This window comes from Amblyomma maculatum, chromosome 4 (genome assembly GCF_055883805.1).
Source record: "Amblyomma maculatum isolate TAMU_Amacu chromosome 4, ASM5588380v1, whole genome shotgun sequence".
Taxonomy (NCBI): domain Eukaryota; kingdom Metazoa; phylum Arthropoda; class Arachnida; order Ixodida; family Ixodidae; genus Amblyomma; species Amblyomma maculatum.
Genome location: NC_139347.1, coordinates 55,043,658 through 55,063,298, shown reverse-complemented (window position 1 = coordinate 55,063,298; position 19,641 = coordinate 55,043,658). Strand labels below are relative to the sequence as shown.

Genomic DNA, 19,641 nt, shown 5'->3' with positions numbered 1-19,641 from the left:
TGGTCTGCGCCTCTTCTGCGCTTCTGCCAGCCTTCAACGGTGCGCGCGATAACGCATCGGCCACCTTATTCATGCTGCCCCGGCGGTACTCAATGGCGTACGCGTAACGTTGCAACGTCAGCGCCCATCTCGCGAGTCTGCCTGCGGGGTTTTTCAGCCTCTTTAACCACGAAAGTGCCTGGTGATCTGTCTGCACGGTGAAAACCGCTCCGTCTAGGTACATGTCGAACTTTGACAATGCGAACATTATCGCCAGGCATTCCTTTTCGGTCACGGAGTAATTCCGCTCCGCCGATGTGAGCGTGCGGCTAGCGAACGCGACAGGGCGCAGCTTGCCCTCGTGTTCCTGCAACAAAACAGCTCCTACACCGGCATCACTAGCATCTGTCTGCAAGACAAACGGCTTGTTCAGGTCGGGTAGGCGCAAACTAGCGGTGTTCGCTATCGCGCGAGCCAAGGCAACAAAAGCGTCGTTCTGTTCCTTGCCCCAGACCCACTTCGAGCCTTTCCGCAACAGCTGGTTCAACGGCCTAGCGAGCTCTGAACAACTAGGGATGAATTGTCTGTAGAAGGCAACCATTCCCAAAAACCTCTGCAAGCTTTTCACGTCCGTCGGGCAGGGGTAGTTCAGAATTGCCTGCAGTTTGTCATCGTTCGGCACTCAAAGTGCCATCATCAACCGCAAATCCCAAGAGGTTCACTCTCTTCGATGCCAACTGCACTTTCTTTGGGTTGATCGTTATACCCGCACGTCTCATTCTTTCAAGAACGGAATTCAAGTGAATGAGATGCTCTTCGAACGACTGTGAGAATATCACGACGTCGTCGAGGTACGCCATCGCGTAGTTGAACCTTGCATCGCCCAGCACGATGTCCATCAATCGCATGAACGTGCTCGGTGCATTAGACAAGCCAAACGGGAGTCGAGTAAATTCGAAGAGCCCGCGGTGACAGGTGAATGCGGTTTTCTGAATGTCACCTTCCGCCACCTCAATCTGCAGGTACCCTCTGCTTGCATCCAGGACTGTGAAGAACCTTGCGTTCCCTAACGCGTACATCACAGCCTCGATCGACTGGAAAGGGTACGCAACCGTAGGCGTCAGTGAGTTGAGCTTTCGATAATCAACACACAGCCTGACCGAACCATCTTTCTTTGGCGCTAGAACCACTGGGGACGCCCAGGGACTTTGTGAGGGTCTCACCGCGCCGGTATCTATCATCTCGTCAAGGGTGCTGTCGAGAAGCTGTCTCTTATGCGCGCTTAGCGGCCGCGGGTTACATCTGAAAGGACGCGCATCACCCGTTTCGATCTCGTGCTGAAGCAAGTCGGTTCTGCCTGGTTTCTCTGTGAAGCAATCCGAAAACGGGAGTAAAGTTTCCACGAGCCTTCGGCGCTGACTACCGGTTCCTGAGAAGGACGCGATAATTGCTTCTAATGGGCTACCATTCAGTGTCGCGGGGGAGCCCTCTGCGACAAAAGCGTGAACGCTCGCTCGCTCAGCGACGCATTCCTGTTTGGGTGCGCTAACAAAGGGAATGAGGGGGGTGAAGGGGCTGTAGCGATAGCCGTTCTCCCCCATGTCAAGCACAATGCCTTCGCTCGAAAGAAAATCTCTTCCCAGAATAACTGGTATGGCTAAGCCGGGCAGATAGACGAAGCGATGCCTCCGCTTCCTGCCGTCAAAACGCAGGACCAGACGCACCGCTCCTTCTGCTTTTGTTGTCCCTGCTGCTAAGCTCAAAGGGGTTTCTGCTGGCCTTACACGGATGTTACATCTACGGCAGGCCTCGAAAACATCATCACCGACCAATGACAGAGTTGAGCCCGTGTCAACGAGTGCCGAGTAGCTTTGACCAACTAACCGCACTAGCATAAAAGGGCTCGAGCGCGACAACATTCCTTGCGCTCTACAGGCGAGGGGGACAAAAGCCTCTGCGTCCCCGGGGCGGTCGCCCGGTGACGCGGCGTGGGAGTACATTTCCCATTTTCCGCCGTGGCTACCACGAAATTCTCCCGCCGACGGCGACAGGCTGGTGTTACCAATTATGGCCGCCGGCGGTCCGCGTTTCCCTGCATACGCCTTGCTTGACACTCTCGTGCCACGTGGCCCGGCTGGTTGCAATTCCAGCAAAGCCGATCGTTCACCTGCCGCGCGGTCGGGGGATGCCGCGTTCCACAAAGCGGCTGGGGACTTCTTTCCCCTCTCTCCGCGCCTGTGCGGACGTCGCTGGCGAGCCCAGCTCGACGCCGCTGCTCGAACGCGTACGGGTCAAGAGCGCGAGGAATCGCGAAGCCTTCCGCTGGCCTTTCCTGCCCTACCGTCATTACGTCTGCGCCTCTGGCGCGCGGCACGGAGTCTTGGCCTCCGGCCCAGGCGCATCGCGGCTCTAGCGATTCGGCTGGCCTGGGGGGTGGCTGGTAGCGCAATTCAGCGAGTAAATCCGCCTGTACTACCTTCGCTTCCTGTGCTAGGGCCTCGAGGTTTGCAAAACCACGTCCCCGCAAATACGGCTTGAAGCGCGGATGGCATTGCCTCATCACGCGCGTGACCTGTTCTAGATCGGTTGCCGTGGGATCTGCCCTCTTGTAGAGCTCCTGCATTGCGCGTACATACTCGAGGAGGCTCTCCTCTGGGTGCTGTGTGCGCAACACTAGCTCCTCAAGCATCCGGCGTTCGTAATCGGGCGGCAAGAACTCGGCGCGGAAGCGATCTGTGAAGTCTGCCATCGACTGGAAGGCCGGCTGGCAGCGTCTCCACCGCGCCGCGCTCTCAACAAGTGCCACGGGGATTACCTGCGCTAGCACCACGTCGTCTGGGGAACCCAGTGCCGTCTGATAATCCTCGAGTTCTTGCAGGAACTCGTGGACTGACTTTACGTCCGTGTAACCGGAAAAGGAGGGAACCTCTACATTTATCCGCGGACGCGAGACTGCCGCCGCAGCTGTGGCTTGGTTGGCACTAGCCACCGAACCGAGCTGAAGGGTGAACACCGACAACACCTCGTTCATCTGCCTCATCAGGGCGGCCGCATCGGTAACCTGCGCAGACTCTACCGCGTCCTTTACCTCACTTCCGGACGCACTGGCGTCCGAAGCGGCGGCCCTATCTGGCACGTCTTTTCTCGGAGGCATTGCACTCAACAACTAAGGCCGGTCGGGAGCCTAAACGCGCACGACTACCACCTAGCCCGCATCAAGAGGCTAGTCACAAAGGCTAAACACTTCATAAAACTAACATATGCACAAAAAAAATTAAAACACAAACAGCCCGACACTAACAAACACACACATAACCCAAAACAAAATAAAACACTGTACAAACACTACTATACTACACTCCGTGTCATCTGCACACACGATAGCCCTAAACTCAAAATGGCGTCGCGCCTAACATACAAAGGACCGGCCCGTCGTGTTGCCGTGCACTGCCACGTTGGCAGAAAAATCGTCCACATGGGTGCTAATTCAGCCCCACGTTGGGCGCCAGTTGTGGGCGATTCCTCTGCCCGAGGCATGCGCACGACAAAACACACAGTGGGCCGTGTAACAAACATTCTTTATCTCACGTTAAGCGCGGGCGTCGTCGAGGCCGTCCGGGGTCGTCGTCCGGGTGTCTGCGGGTCGTTCTCGTGGAGAGAGCCAGGGGAGAAGCAGGAGCGACGAGCCAGGAACCAAGAAGGGCCAGACGGCGGCACGAGCCTTCCTTTATAGACCCCTCGCGCGGGACCGGTTATCCCCGAACGAGCGGGGAGAGGGAAACCGGCAGCGCACAAGGAGCCTTGGGAAGGTGGCGCGGCCGTTGAAAGCGCGGCGCGCCACGGGCGCTAGAGATATGTGGCGTGGGCCCCCACAAGGTGCAGAGGGAGAAGGGCGAGTTTCGTCATTTGATTAAAATGTTTCACTGATTATCTTGCACGCCTCTAATATATAAGGAATTATTTCAAGGCATGGAATGTAGATTGCACATTTAGCATGCGTGATAATGAGTGCTGCATTGTGTGGAAAAGGAGATGTCCTTTACTCAGACTTCAGGTGTTTGCTTTGATTGGGTGCATTGTACCGACAAATGTGAAATGTGAATTTTGGGTTACATGATTGGCATTGGTCACTAGCTTGATGATTAGTGCCCCTTATTTTATGTGGCGAAAAATATGAAATTCTGCAAACTGAAAGTGAATACTAGTCTTCAATATTTTTTCAAACAGCTTTTTTTTTTTCCTTGAAGTAGCAGCAGTGGCCACTAATGCCACCACTTCTTGCCTTGCAACCTCATGCTTTTTACTGCGCAGTTCTCTGCCTGTTCACTCTGTTTTCTTGTTTTTTTTCCCTTCACTATTACTCGTGGCCATTCAGACGTTAATTCAGAAGTGGATTCAGACGTTAAAATTAATCAATTTTCCATCATTCATTCCTTTGTACCGATCTCAATAGAGCAGTAAAAGAATTTTAAAGAGAACCTAGATCCTAACAATTATTTTTAAAAAAAATTCCAAGTTTTAGGACCCTTTGCGGAACCACAGGATACTGGTATTGCCTTGTGTGTGGTGAAAGATTGCTAGCCTGTGCATTTGGGATGTCGCATTGCCTGCTACGGTCCTGACAGGAGTGATGGCCACAGTGGCTTTGTCCCTGCCATTGCTATAATGGATTGCTTAGCTAGTTATATGAAGGCCGTTCTAGTTCTGATCAGCAGTTATTGACACGTTCTGCTGATAAAACAGAGGTGCTGGTATGGTATGTTGCCAATGTATTGTGCCATGGCAATTTACTGTGCAGACAACTGGAATGGTTTACAGGTTTATTTGATTATTTGAATGCAGCAAGCTGAGGTAGCAAAGCATAATCTTTTATTAACAGTGCAGTGTCTTCAGCGTGGCAATGCTTGTTGATAAAAACTTAAATGATCTGTAGCCAAACTCCACTACAACGAACGCTGCTTCAACAAAATATTTTCATTTCCCTGTCGGCTCAACATAGAGGGTAATGGAACAGACTTCTCGCTACAGTGAATCATTTTCGGGGTATGCTTCTACTTCAATTATATTTTTGCTACATGGATTTTTAAACTGAAAACTTTTAACGAAACTTTTAACATGTGCTCCTATTGGCTCGGCCATTCAGACACACTTGAAGATCACCATTGCTTTGCTTGCTGGTGATGATGATTGGGCTGGCTGCCTTGGGACAAGATGCAGGTGCAAGTTCTGCTTTCTTCTGAGCCATAGCCACAATCAATCCATATTTTCTAGTACCACAACCTGCATTAAATGTGGTGGACGCATTTGATGTGATCCGCACTTTTATTGGTGCCCATGACGATGATGTTGCGATGCAGTTGCTCTCCAAGCCTGAGAATCGCACCACACTGCTCGTGGCCAAAAAGAAATAAGCAGAAGCAGCTGGTCGACTTCTTTGTAATGAAAAGCTCTTTTTGGATTGCTATTTTTGGGCTCCATTTCGCTTCTGCGAAACTTCACTTTACTTAACTTTTTTTCGCGTTTCGTTGTAGCAATGGTCAGCTGTATATGTACTCTGGAAACTATATTGAGACTTGAACCTGTTCAATGCATATTGTTAGAGAAATGAATGTCCTTCATGACACCCTCTGCCATGTCTACCAGTGGTGTCTGAATAGTGGCTGCTACCAGTCTTGGCACAATATGTCCGTGATGCGAAGAGGTAATTTCGTTTGGACCCAAACAAGGAAAAGAAAAAAAAAGTTTTGTGCCACTTCTCATACTCTTTTCACCATGGAGCTCACTGCTAGTTTTTATTTATCTTTTTGTTTGCGCAGGTTATGGCACTGGCAGAGCCTATTCTGCAAAAGATTGCGTCCCAGTTTCCATTGGAAGAGGTTGCACCAGTGAAAGTCCCTCAAGACAACGGTGTTGGGCCTAATGACCAGTAAGTGTGGGCATTGTTTCTTCTTTGCTGTTTACTACTAACTGTAGCTACCAGGTGTAAAGCATGATCAGTGACAGGCAATGCTGAATGGTGGGTCTGAAAATTATTACATATATGCAGAAAACTAAAGTAAATGCTCAGCGATCTGGAAAAGGAACAGCAGTTTGCAGTAGGCTGGTAGGTGCTGGAACTCTAAAGGGAATATATGTGCTTAGGACAGTTAATGATGTCAAACGCGGACCGCAGTATTGAAATACTGTCTTGTACTGTATTGAAATACATTCCCGGCTCATACATTGCCCATTTCATAAGCCCAAAATCGTGGGCAGTAAAAAATCTCCCATAGAGTTACACCGGTTTTCTCCTGGTTATTATGTTTTTGGATAAGACCTCTTCTTAGTTACTACATTTGAAATTTTGATACATTGAGGTCATGTTATATGTTTTGCAATCAACATTGCGCGTGCTAACGAGCGCTTGTGAAATGGAAAACTGATCTGTGGTGCTCACTCGCCAGTGCTGCTTTCCTGCAGTGTATAGATGCAAAAGGGCGAAGAATCAAAATAAAAAGAAACGCCGAGTCAACATATGAGGCGCACTTTCTTGCGGAAACATAACTTCATTAGGAGAAACGCGGTGGCTTCTTTGCAGTGCCTTAGGGATATAGCGGTGAACCATTCGATAACTACAACTATGCGCTTGCATAAGAGCAGGCCAGGTCTGGGGACACAGTATGAGCAGAACTGCAGCGACTGTAAGCCTTTGATGACTTCTTCACGTGTCATTGGTGTAAGGGGTCAAAGCATCCAGAAACAACTAAAGAAGCGATGCCGGCTCGTCATTTCCTTCTACGAATCGGATTAGGTGCTAAATCTCTTCCGCACTTAGGACAGCACAAATATGGACTGAACTGTGCGAGGGCTAAAAGAAACAACTGTGCATATTTGATGTCTATAAATGCTAATCTGCACTTTTATGTAGCGGAAGCCTCAATTTAAATGCCTTTGTACCTCATTCAGCTGTTAAAATTTTCAAAATGAGGCAGTTCAGATCATACATTCTCAGATAATACTTTCTTTAACCACATTAAAAAAAATATATATATATCAACGAGGTTTTACTGTAACTAGAAAAATGGGATGGAGAGCATTTATTTGTCAAGCATCTTTAGATTGTGAACGGCTGTTCATCATTATCCCTAAAATGAAAGGTTTATAACAGCTGTATGTTACCAATACTCTCTTAACTTAAATTGAGGACAATGCAGCGAGAGATAGGATTCATGCAGAGTGGGCCAGGAAACAAACATGAATAACATTCTAGTCAAGAACAAAAAGTAGAAATAGGCATGGGCAGGGCATGCAATGCGAAGGGAAGATATAACCTTTGGCAGCTAAGGGTAACTGACTGGATTCCAAGAGAAGGCATGCTAGCAGGGGCGGCAGAAAATTCAAACATCATTTTGTGGACGGATGAGATTAGAAACATTAGTGGGCTGAGGTGGCCGCAGCTAGCATGGGATCTGGTTAATCGGCAGAGGAGGACATGGGAAAGGCCTTTTTCCAGCACTGGGCATGGTCATACTGATGACGGTGGTAATGGCTGACTGTGGGCCTCTTTTACACCTGTACTCGAAGGGGTAGCGACACGGTGTGTTCATGTTCTCCTTCCCTCTGTGTACTTTTTCTCTCTCTATCTGATAGCAGTGCACAGAATCTTAAGAATAGGTTTGGGGAAGATAAGCCCTGGCATTCTTCAAGAAACTCAGCAAAGACACTAAAAGCTGCTTACATGCAGGAATGCATAAGCCTTACTATGCAGAAATGTCCACAGGTTTGTTTTTTTGTTACAAGTATCAGAAAAACTGCAGCCACAGCGGTCCACTGATGCGGACTATGAGTATAACCTTTTGTGTTACCGGATTACCGTATCTGCCTGCCACCAATGCGCATGCGAATTTGTCCTGACGACGTGCAGCAGCTCCCATTAAAAGGGTGCCAGATGGTGCTAGGTGCCCGCCAGCTGCCTGTGCAAAAAACTTCCTCTTCACTTTCCTAATGACTACAGAGTGTGCTGCTAGAAACAGCTTTGTCAGTGAAAATGGTGTGAACTTGTATGAGCCAGTTTGCATGCTTTGTTTAAAATTATGGAGAGAAAATTTAATGGCATGAATTTCTTGAAACTGGTAGATGCAAAAACAATCTTTAGAATGTACTACTCTTTTGTATGTGTCTGAAAAACACAGTTCACTGTGTTATATTTCCAATAAAAAGCCAACTATAGACTAGCAGCGAGCTGTTTTTCAAACAGGAGGATTCAATTACTTGCACTACTCTAATAAGGTTTGCAACTAAAGCAAATCGAAATCAAAAGCTGTATGTTTTCTAGCTGTTTTTGCAACTGGCAAATCCATTTTGCGTTTTCACTTCCAGCGGCAAGGACCAGGCCACCAACTTGGATGAACCTGCTCCCAAGAGAGCACGAACTGATGTCAGCATGGCCGACTTAGTTGCCACAGCAACAACAAAGGTGAGGAATGGTTAGTTTGGGAAAGAGGAAAGACATTAAGCCTAGGTGAAAATAAATTTGTCCTGTTTGTTTTAGAGTGTTTTCTCTTATTAGCTCATCCCTCAGCTTCGCAGCAGCAACAACGCACCTGCCATGGTTGGCAGAGTGCAAACTGGAGGGGGAAACTCCCTCACCACATTTAGGAGAGTGGCACATGATAGCCACAGCCACTTGTACGCCATGAAACCCTATAAAACCAAAATTTAGAAGTGGTGAGGGGGAGAGAGTGGGAAGTGATGGGTGGCCTTGTGGCTCAGGTGATTATGGGAAAAGCAGAGAAATAGGCAACTGCGAAACGGCCGCCCTAGGAAGAAGATAAGAGAATGGCTACCAAGAAAGTTGTGGCAAAAGTAGAGGAATGCACTACCTGAGTGTGGCGCCACAGGAAAAAAGTTATTGCAAGAGTGGAGGAATGCCTAACTGGAGGGTGGCTACCAAGGGGAAGAACTCAGAAAATGGCTGCCGTGGAAGGACAAGGTTATGGCGAGAGTGAAGGAATGGGGGGGGGGGGGGGGGGGGGGACACTCTAACTTGCATTTCTGAACTGACGCAAAGGCTAACTGTCACTGCTATAAGCTATCTTTCGATATCTGTTCGCTTCACGGTAGTATCACAGCAATCCTGAGGAGGTGCGGACTCTCCTTCGGCTGTTCGACCTGGCAAGAAGTAAAAATTGTACAAAATTTTTAGCTTTCACACCAGAATTAATGCCAAAACTTTAACTTTACATGCTCTTAAAAGTCCTGTGATTACGTTTTTTTTTATAATATGGAGTGTTATTATTATAATGTCAAGACATACGGCCCAGTCAGTGATGTAAGAAAGAGAAACCGGGCTGAAGAGTGCTTATAGTTATAGCACATGTCAGTAAGGCATTTTTTAATGCAAAAGCACTAAAGGCCCTGTTATCCTAAAGATATGTTTTTGCCACTGCCATTATTGTGAGCAAAACATTGCAGGGATGCCTCTGGCAGGTGACATGGCTGGGCATTGATCTGTCTCTGGGTTGTGTGACATCATGAAACCATGTGACATGACTAAACTGGCAGGAATTACAATTCAGGTGGCTCCATAGAAGCAGGAGGGTAGGATAGGAATTAGACATTCAAGACCCCCCGGATCTTAAGTCAGGCATGCTACTTGCAGACCACGCAAAGAAACACTTGTACAGCTTGGTTAAAGTGAGGCTTCGTTGCTATCTTGGATGTTCTTTCACATAATGTGGTAGCTGACGATTGTACACTAATGAGTGTGTACAGAGTTGCAGGCAGGAGCCATTAACGTTGCACATCATCCCCTTAAATGCAAAGCTTAGGTGTTCCCTAAACTTTCTTCTTCTTCAAGGTTGACGTGGTGAACCCGGTGGAGGACTTTAAGAAGCTGGTCAGCAGCAAAGAACAGTCCTATTCAGAAGGTAACAAACATTGCGACAGAAGAAGCGAAATGTCTCTGAACTACTCCAGTCTTTCAGCGGAATTGGCAGCCTGAATGTGTTTTTACCTGTTTTCAGAGCCATTTTCGTACGGTTTCTTTTCTTTTCATCAGCAAGTGGCAACAGTAACTTTTTTTAAAAGAGAAGGGGTGGGGGGCTCTGTACATAAATTTCACCTAATTTTATACTGAAGATTATCTGTCATATAGCAGCAGCACTCTTTGAGCTTAAGTAACACAGGATTCTGAAAAAACTCGGAACTCAAAAATGAAATATTCCTAAATTGCTGTGGAATGTAAGAAAAGCTGTAGAATTCAGCAGTTTCCAATTCACATTCAGAGCGCATCTTCAGTAGATAAAAGTAAGCAGAGGTGTAGGATTCAACAGCTACCAATCCTTATTCTGAGTGAACCATTGGAAAGTGAAATGGCCTTCAGTTCAGAAAACCCAGAAGTGGATGCCATACATGTTGCAAGGTGGTTAAATACCTGTGGTGTCTGTTACATGAAGGTGCAAAAAAGCAAACATAGTTCTTGGTTATTGTAAAAATTGTAAACATTTTGTGGCCCGCCTTCTGGGCCGGCACTGATTTGCTGCAAGGACTTATCAAACCGGGCGAGTGACGTTTTTAAGTGTCTGATTATAGTGATGTTCATCTTGAGTGAGCTGCTTCTGTTTGTTGTCAACAGCCTGTTGCACTTCATGTAGCAGGACGTGGAAAAAAATAATTCTGTCATGGGAGAGGGGAGCAGTGTCATGGTGTGTGCATTGAGCCCTGTCTTGTGCTTGTTCTCCTCCTGGCAGTCTGCCATCAACTTGAAGAAGTCATCCTGAAGTTGTTCAAGGATGCTCTTGGACGCGCAGCCCATGGCAAAGCAGTCAGGTGCTTGCGTGCCTACCGGGAATCTGCTCTTGAGGTGCCTGTGCCAATTTTTTTGTTTTCATTTCACTTGGCATTATATCGCTCACCAAGAATACTCTTTGCAGATGAATTAGTGTTTACTCAATGAAAAAAAAGGGGGGGGGGGGGGCTGTGCCTTTTTCGGATAGCCGAGATTGCCTTGGTAGAAGTGCTGTGTCCTGTAAAAATATATTTTTAAAATGCGAAGCATTTGTTCGTAAGATGCCCCAAGTTGTCTGTTTGTCCAACTTGATATGTACAGATGTAGATATGTCTCTTTTACCATTGCAGAAGACCAGTCCCGACTTGTTCAACACTTTTTTAAAGAAGCTGAAGGAACTGTACAGTGGGGACCAGGATGATGTCTGGAATCTCCTAAAGAAAGGTGGGCTAACAGAAAATGAAAATAGTCAAATGTCTCTTCAACAAACGCCTCTACAATGTAATTACCTAGTAACGAAGGATTTTGTTTGTTCCAGCGAAATTTCTATCTTTAATAAGTATTGTGAGCGCCTCTGCAGCAGAGACCACTACAACGAATTTGCCTGTACAGCAGAAGAATTCAGGCATCCGTGACACGATTTTTTGCTTTCAACAAACACACTTAGCAGTACCGCCATTGAGCTGCGATGTGCATAAAGAGTGCTAATTGACGCCGCAGAAAAGACTGTGTGGGAGGCTTGACATTCCATGGTAACCAACACAACAGTGCAAACAAATGGTCTGAATGGCCGTACATTTCGACGAGTAGCATTGTCTCACGGCATAGAAAGCGAAATGTACAGTGATCCTCACGATCCCTCTCTGCAGATGTATGAAGTAGCTGTAGTGAGGCGCAAACCAACACTGGCGAACTCTGTGAACAACATATATAAACACTATGAAGCCACAGAGTTCAGCAGGTTGTTCTGCACTGTTACCATAGGAAGTTTACGAAAAGATGCAGAGTTCAGCCAGTGCTTGCCGGCGATTCCTTTATATTTCTTAATTATGTAAAACTGTTCGTTCTGCGAAAAAAGTTTTTGACAAGAGAGGGACTATAGTGGCATTCGGCAATGTGCAGCTGCACATTGCGTCGCTTCCAGATTTCACCATAGTGCACAACGTGAAGCTCGATGTGGTAAAGTTGGCGGCAGTTGCACATTTCGTCGGCAAATATTAGTGACCTTCTTCATAATGCCATTGTGCAGCTGTACATTGCGTCGCTTCCAGATTTCGCCATAGAGTACAACGTGAAGCTCGATGCGGTAAAGTTGGCGGCAGTTGCACATTTCGTCGGCAAATATTAGTAACCTTCTTCATAGAGTACCTCTATGGTTCGCATTAAATAGAGGTGTTCTGCAGAAGGGTTTTGCTGTGTTGCTTGCTTTAAGGTTCACGACCTTTACAACAGAGTGAGCATTATGACAAAGGATTATGGAGGCCTCAAGCGCCATGTTGTGAATGCATTAAGGCACTCGCCGATCACACAGTGTCTCTGAAGCAAGACACTGGTCTTAGAATCTTCTGAAATAGTATCATTGTTTGCAAGATGTGCTGCTGTTCCTGTATGTGCAGAGGCAGTGCCACCTATTGGGAAGAAAGAGTGTGAGCAAAGCACTTGGGCAGACAGTGAGGCTGAACAGTTCTATGCTGATGAAAAGCGCAACGCAGAGAAAGAACCCCCACCTGCAAAAGATGAAGATGACTTGGTAAGTGTCGCATAACAGGGTATTACTAGCTAAATCTAAACGGGGGTTTCTCTTTCCAGTTGATAATCATCAGAATCTTTTTATTTTTTAACACGAACCTCTCTGGTGTCGACTGGTGCGCACAGTTTTAAAAATGATTTCAGACCCTTTCAGGCGTGATCAGGTAGAATCTTTTGCGCTGAATAGGATGCCAGGAAATAATTGCCTTAGATCACAACCTCAAGTTTTCATTCCTCTAGTCTTATACTATCTTGAATTTGCTTCGCAGTATGGAGAATTGCACTTAAGTGCACAACAGGGGCAATAAGCTTTACTGGAATCTTCCCACCATTTCCTTTATCGAACTTCTTTGACAGTCTTCCGTGCTGTTTTATGCCAGACACCCTTTAATGCAAATTAGCCATTTGTCAATCCTCCTGTTCTTACCTTTACCTGAAAAGAGCACGCAAGGTGAACTCTCAAAAAGCAGTAATTGAGGAAATTCCTGCATCATTATGTACGTGTTGATGCATTTTTACAGTGTTTGCTTCAAAGAGTGTTTTAATCATTGGCTTATCAAAATTATTGAAGATTCTCATATCCTGAATGTGGCATTCAGCAGCAAAGTTTTACCAGAGGAAAAAAAATATATATAATTCCTTTCCTTTCTTGTGTAAAGGCCCTTGCTAATGTGTTCTGTTGGCAACATCAGTATTAAAAACCTTTTCTTTACCTTTTGCAGTTGGACATGATGTGAGGATCGCAGCGACAAGAACTGTGGTGCAAAAAAAAAAAAAAAAACAAGGCGTTTTATTTGCTTCATAACAATGTTAAAAATAAATAGCAAAAGAAGTTCTTCGTTAACAAGAAAATAAAGAAATGGCTGATTTAGCTGATATGATACAGCGGTATGATGGTGCAAACGGAAAGGCAAAGAGACATGGGTACGTTGCTGCTTTTCCCCCGTAGCTACACTTCTGCCTCCTTTTCCTTCAACGCTTCTTTGGAATCTGCTTCCTTTACAAGTCGCAGGTATTCCTTGTACTTGATCTTCTGCGGCACAATGTCTGTAAAAAGTTGTTTGCAGCAGGCGTCATTCCAAGACAATGCACATACCATTCTTTGAAGCATTATGCATTCATAAAACAAATCCAAACAGATTCTCCCAAACTGGTTGCATTATGCATTACATAGTTATTAAGTTTCAAGCATAAAGTTTAAAATTGCCTGTGTTAACATCACCATCTTATGATGGAAAGGTCTATGAACAAAATAGCCACATGATTAATTCAGCTATTTGGCCTTAATGAACTTCTTCCACAACACGACGACACGGAATAGTATAATGGGTAACTAAAATCCTTGAGTCGCAAAAGGGGTCTAGCAACAGAAACATCAATCGATGACATGCAATGACTCAGTTGACAGTAGTGGTAAGAACCTCAAGCACTATAAACACAGTGTGGGCAGCAACTGGAACCCTGACAATGCAAAATTAAAGGGAATTTTTTCTCACCCGGAAACTGAATTTATTTATACTTGAGCTTTGAGCTTGAAAGAAGAATTGCGGTGTTCGCTCATTTAAAGGAAAATTAAATGTGTGCTTCTAACTTGTACCCAGGCAGTTTTGTGTTAATATGACATTGCTTTTCACACTGTGTGTACAGCAATAAAGAAGAAAAAAAGACATTTAAGTGCACATCCTAGAACGGAAATTTTTCTACTGAGGTATGCTCAAACTTTACAATTGTTCAGCTTGGCACAATAATATGCTAAGGAATATGTGCGAGAAAATAGAAACAAAATTATAGGATTACTGACTGAGCAAGTAGCAATATGCAATGGGGCAGAAGTGCAAGAACTTGATAAGCGACAAGGTAGGTAGACAGTTTGATTCCTCCACCGGTTTTGCTTTCTTTGCCACCATCTTTCTACAAAACTGCTGCAATACCCTAGGCAGCATATGAAGAGTGCAAAGGCAATTCCGGGAGGTAATGTACACATATCCATGAGTTTTACTAGCGGGACTGACCGAGCCGCTGCCGTTTTGATCACTTCTGCATTAGGAACCCTACGTGCTCTGTAGGCACTGCCGACCGGCTTTCCCCGGTGAATAACAGCGTCCGCCTGTTCAGTCAGTCACAGACACAGCTTTAAAAGTTGGGGGCCTTTAAACAGTATAATGCGATACCATTATCGCTCCCGCTTTCCGGCTTTCCTTGCGGATCTTTGCTACTTGCTCAATCAGAAATCCTTTTAATTTTTGCCTCCGTTTTCCCGCACACAATCCTTTACAGTCGTAAGCACAACATAAATATTTATTCTCGCCTAACCATGCCGTACGAACGTGCCAGCGTTGCCTAGTTTACCCGGGAATGAAAGGTCCTGCCTGGAAGGCTGAGTTCCAATCTCGCCTTACCACCTCCAAGATGCAAGAGTTGGCAGATCCTGCCAATCCAGTAATGCGTCGTGATGTCACGCCACAGGACGACCAGTCAAACGCGATCGCATTGTTTAGATGATTAATTTAGCATTTAACTTCCCTGTACGAAGACAGAAATGAAACGGGGACTCGTACCTTCGGAGCCCTAAGCGCGCTAGAAGAGCTCGTTGCGTAATGACTCGTAATACGTGCCACCGCTGACTTCTAGTAGAGCGAACTAAAATAATTTTCTAGTTCACTCTACTTCTAGTTAGTAGCTGCAACTACAATTTTAATCACCGCCTAGGTATGCACTGCATCATGCTCAACGCCATGCATCAAACGCCCTATGCGCGTGGCCACTGCTCACCGTTTAGAAAATTGAGTCGCTCCTGAGCGTCTATGACGGCAGCCAAGTCTGAGTACTCGATCGTCCTGTGGTCCTTGCTGTGCTTGAGAGCTTCCCGAGCCAAGAAAACCACAAATTTTTCCTGCACACAAAGGAAACCAAAATCCGGGTGGGACATTTGTCGACTGCATCGACGACCGCACGGTTCTCGGTACTTACCGCAGCTTTTGTGGTTATCTGCACAGCGTCCTGTCCTATGCATGACACCTCTGGAGAACTCCGCATGATCATACGCACCCTAGACACTGGGAAACCAGTTCGGTGAGTCGTCGTTGATTCCATGCCGACGCCGTTGATCACTACGTTTCAAAAGTTTTGCCGACACAAAAACGTCGTCTGCGCTTTTCGATGCGTTCGCTTTGCCTACACCTCCATGCTTCTTCGTAAAAATGACGTCAACATATAGTCGATTTTCATAAATCGATTGCCTATCCTTTAGATAATAATCTACAACTACTTCTAAAGTATAATTATGCTTTGTGAAACTTTAATAACCAAATTATTCAACTACATTTTCAGTGACGAAATATTTTCTGTGACGTCACTTTGCGGCTTTTTATCACGCGAAACGAACGCAAATTAATGTTAGTGACGTATAGTTTTAGCGTATAAAAATTTAAAATGCTTTTATAATACTTTAAAAGGCCTAATACAAATATGGCAAAGTGTGTAGAGATTAAGCGCTTTACGTTTGTCTTCTAGCGCAGCATAGAGTTAATACAAAGACTTTGTATGAACTCTATGTAGCGCAGTTTATCTCCAGCGCTACCTGTTGAACGCGCGCGATTCAAAACCTAAAGCATGACATTCGAAACACCGAAGTATATATATAAACGTTGATTCGAAATTCGGACGCGGTCCTTTCGAGGGAGGAGCATTAATGTTGGAAATGGTAACCTTATGAATACATTACGTATACTAAGAGACTAATCGTCAGCTGTACATAGAAAAGAACAATTTTCACGCCATGATGAACTCTTGTCGCTTATAGTAGCGCGCAGTTCGGTGTTGAGACATGGTAGCGGTGAGAATGTTTCATTGATACGTTTAGGAGCGAAGGGTTGGCGTAGAAGTGCGGGTTTCTTTTGATTGATGCTGGCGCCCTTGCTCGGTCGAGGAGCCGGTCTTGGTCCTCGGGTTGAGAGCTGGTCACAGCCGCCCCCACCCGTCGGCCGCTGGCTGACAAATAGGCTCTATTTAGGGTTGCCCTGTATGCCCATATGATACGGTTTGGAGATCTCACCTTAGAAATAGAATTAGGAGTCTGAGTCTGTTTTTAGTTGTCGCAAGTGTGCTTCTTGTATTTTTTCGAGGCCCTTAGCCAGATGAGAGTATTTTATGGCAGGCTAGCTTTTGGCAGTGCGTTGCGTGTGACTAGTGAGCATGCCTGCGTTGACGTGTTCGCCATGAGGGCATGGAGCGTCCCCGGGGGGAAAAAAACGCTCGAGCGACAATTTGTCCACACTCTTTCTGCACCATTCCTGATGTTCAAGTGCCCAGAGAAGGTGTTTGATTGTAGGTGCTGTGTACGTTGCAGATAATGCTAGTTATAAGCGGAGTGATTCTCCATGTTGTGCAATTTCTGCCTGCGAGTCCGTAAGATTGTATTGGCAGCTAGCTACAGGTGACGTAGGTGGCCGCCAACTGCAACGAAATGTTTCGCTGCGTAAAAGGAGCTTTAATAGTACGTCTAGAGAGAACTAAGAACAAACCATGGCATTTGTAATTTCAGCTATTTGAGAAACCACTCGCAATTGACGTCATTTTTCGAGCCTTAAATCACGTAAAAAGGGATACTGTGGGAACCTCGGGCGCTGTATAGTTGGGACACTTTGGCACCTTTTTGTTGCAATCCGCAGTTCACAGCGTAGTTTGAACCACTGCGGCAGCTTGCTCAAGTTATAGCTCAGTATTGCCAATTTCACCTTTGTTAATACCAGATCATCATATAGTTAGCATAAAGCGCGTGATTAACTCCTTTGATTTGATTGAGCTGCCTCGGCAAAGTCAAAATTTGACGACATCCCTGCCTAGCCGGGTGCGACATTTGGAAGAATACGGAGACGATAACCAGTAAATAAAATTTGACATGTTTCAACTCCCAAGCAAGGGGACCTTGCTCGAGGCCTCCATGCCGGGAGGCAAGAGTCAAAGATCCTTTATTTTCTTTTTACTAGTTGGTGTCCCTGTCTAATTTCAAACTTGTATGTTAACTAAATGTTCTAAAGCTAGCATTTTTCTGGTGATGCTTGCAACTGATTGATGTCACTTTACTCAGTCACGTCTAGTTTCTCTCGCCATTCATCTTATTCATCCTCTTCTTTATTTACTGCTTCCGTTGTCGTAGGTGGCGCACTGCTCTTGTTATTGGCGTGCCGGGGCTACGTTAGTCGCGCTCACCTAAGTCTCGCGCCAGGCCTCTAAGCTCTCAGGAAGCTGGGCGACAGCCGCATTTAAAACGTCGACATGGGTAAGCATGCTATTCCACCAGTGACTGTTCTCTTTTGCGGCGCTGTTGCAGTTGATCACATGTAAAAACGCGCTATTATACGTCCACCATGCAGTGATCTGACATGTAACTGGCAACAAATGACTGCTTGCTGTTGAACGCCGCCTTTCTGTTTTCTTGCAGTTTCACCAGATAATAAGACAGCTTAAGCCATTCGCGCTTGCATGAAGTCAGTCCTGTTTGGAGGCTGACAGCTTATATTCTGATAGGCTGGTTATGACAGGATTGGGCAAAATATTACGAAGTAGCTTCTGGATTATAATTTCTTATACCAATTCCCTGTGGTTTTGTTTAGTTTGGTTATGGTTCCTAACGTCCAACGTAAAGCGGCTTCAATCAAAGAGGGACGCCGTAGCGGAGGGCTCCGGGTAATCTAGGCCACCTGGGGTTCTTTAATGTGCACTGATATTGCACACAGTACGCGGGTGCCTTGCATTTCGCCTCCAGTGACTGGCGGCCCCGGCTCAGAGTTCGACCGCCAATCTTTCTGATGATGATGATGATGATGTCCGTTTTGGCAACGTCTGAGCTCCAGCGACAGGGCACTCCCTGTCGAGAAGATGATTTATTGGGTTCATAGCCAAGCGTCTCAGTGGCGTGTGCTATTATTTGTAAAAATTGCTTCCAAATTCTCGTTAGTAAGGAGTGAGAACAGCTGATCGCCGAAGCCTGTTTCATTATTATAGCCGCGGGACTGAATTTCCAGTAACTTAAGCCTTTTTAGAGTCTTGCACTGCCACGTGTGAAGCAGTTTGATAAAATGCATGACAAGGTACGCGACATGTGGGTCAGTTTTGCCCTGATCACGCAGGACACATCACGTATTGCGGTACCAAACAGCTGTCCTGTGTTCTCCTCTTAAGTGATCGTCTCTTTTGCGCATCCTATTTCTTTGTCCAGTACGAACCAATTCGGCCAACAGCAAGTTCTAGTTAGCTTTGAGCTGTGGAACTGCCACAAAAGTGCACTGCCGTCGCGTAGAAGGAGCTTCGTGACGTTCCCGTTCCTACACAATCATACGGATTCATGGGCATCACCACGCTTTCCCTTTGTTATTAAATTTTCTCGCCGAAGTGGGAATCTCCCCTCTCCCTAAATTTTCCTTCGGTTCGTATCACTGTATGCCAATAACAATAACCGTATGAGGAGTGTACAACCAGAGTCCTTCAATATTCCTGAAGGGCTTTTTGTTTTTATGTTTATGGGGTTTAATTTCCCAAAGAGCTCCAAAGAGATTCAGGTTATGAGAGACGCCGTAATAGAGGGCTTCAGAAATTCCGACAACCTGGGGTGCACTGACACAGCAAAGCACACTGGTGCCTTGTTTTTCGCCTCAATGGAAAGCGGCGGCCGCGGCCGGGATTCGATCCCGCATCCTTGGGTACAGCAGTCGAACGTCAGCGTCCTAACCTCTGATCCACCGCGGCGGAGCAGTTGAAGGACTTTGGCACAACACTGCAGAAACATTGCTTGGATTCGCTTCTACAATGCTATCGTGAAGAGAGAAAATGCACAGTTTCCGAAAGTTAAAGCTGTGTGTCCTCTTTCTTGCGAATTTTCACCGTTCGGAAATAATGTGTTCTTCAAATTTTCACAGAGAGCGAACTTGAAATGGATCACTCGGTCGGAGGTAAGTGATGCCTAACGCACAAATTTATACAATTGAGGGGAGAAAAAAAAAGGGCAAAATTTTGAGTGTCGTTCTCAAGTATTTAAATGATTAAAATTTTTCGCCATATATGGCAACGTCGCTGCGGTAAAAGCTTCCGTAGAAATTTGTTTTTAATGTGCGCAGTCCATATCGATGTTAAAATGATTTTTTTTT

The 19,641-nt window shown here is 45.9% G+C and overlaps 2 protein-coding genes across 3 annotated transcripts in view; one reads left to right on the top strand and one right to left on the bottom strand.

Moving 5' to 3' along the window:
- The window catches only part of Ku80 (X-ray repair cross-complementing protein 5 Ku80), a 34,400-nt gene extending 21,120 nt beyond the window's left edge, over positions 1–13,280 (top strand). For both annotated transcript variants that reach the window (XM_084601543.1, XM_084601544.1), the window contains exons 14-20: positions 5,796–5,905; positions 8,338–8,434; positions 9,818–9,887; positions 10,710–10,822; positions 11,098–11,191; positions 12,364–12,497; positions 13,219–13,280. In XM_084601543.1, coding sequence (XP_084457669.1) covers positions 5,796–5,905; positions 8,338–8,434; positions 9,818–9,887; positions 10,710–10,822; positions 11,098–11,191; positions 12,364–12,497; positions 13,219–13,233 — 633 coding nt within the window. In that variant the 3' untranslated portion in view covers positions 13,234–13,280. The remainder of the gene's footprint in view (positions 1–5,795; positions 5,906–8,337; positions 8,435–9,817; positions 9,888–10,709; positions 10,823–11,097; positions 11,192–12,363; positions 12,498–13,218) is intronic.
- Positions 13,281–13,284: 4 nt separating this feature from the next.
- Positions 13,285–15,699, bottom strand: Chrac-16 (chromatin accessibility complex protein 1). The gene is made up of 3 exons (XM_084601547.1): positions 15,467–15,699; positions 15,269–15,389; positions 13,285–13,543 (listed from the first exon to the last, which is right to left on the bottom strand). The coding sequence occupies exons 1-3, from the start codon at positions 15,587–15,589 to the stop codon at positions 13,446–13,448; spliced, it is 342 nt and encodes a 113-aa protein (XP_084457673.1). The 5' UTR covers positions 15,590–15,699; the 3' UTR covers positions 13,285–13,445.
- Between the last annotated feature and the right edge of the window lie 3,942 nt (positions 15,700–19,641).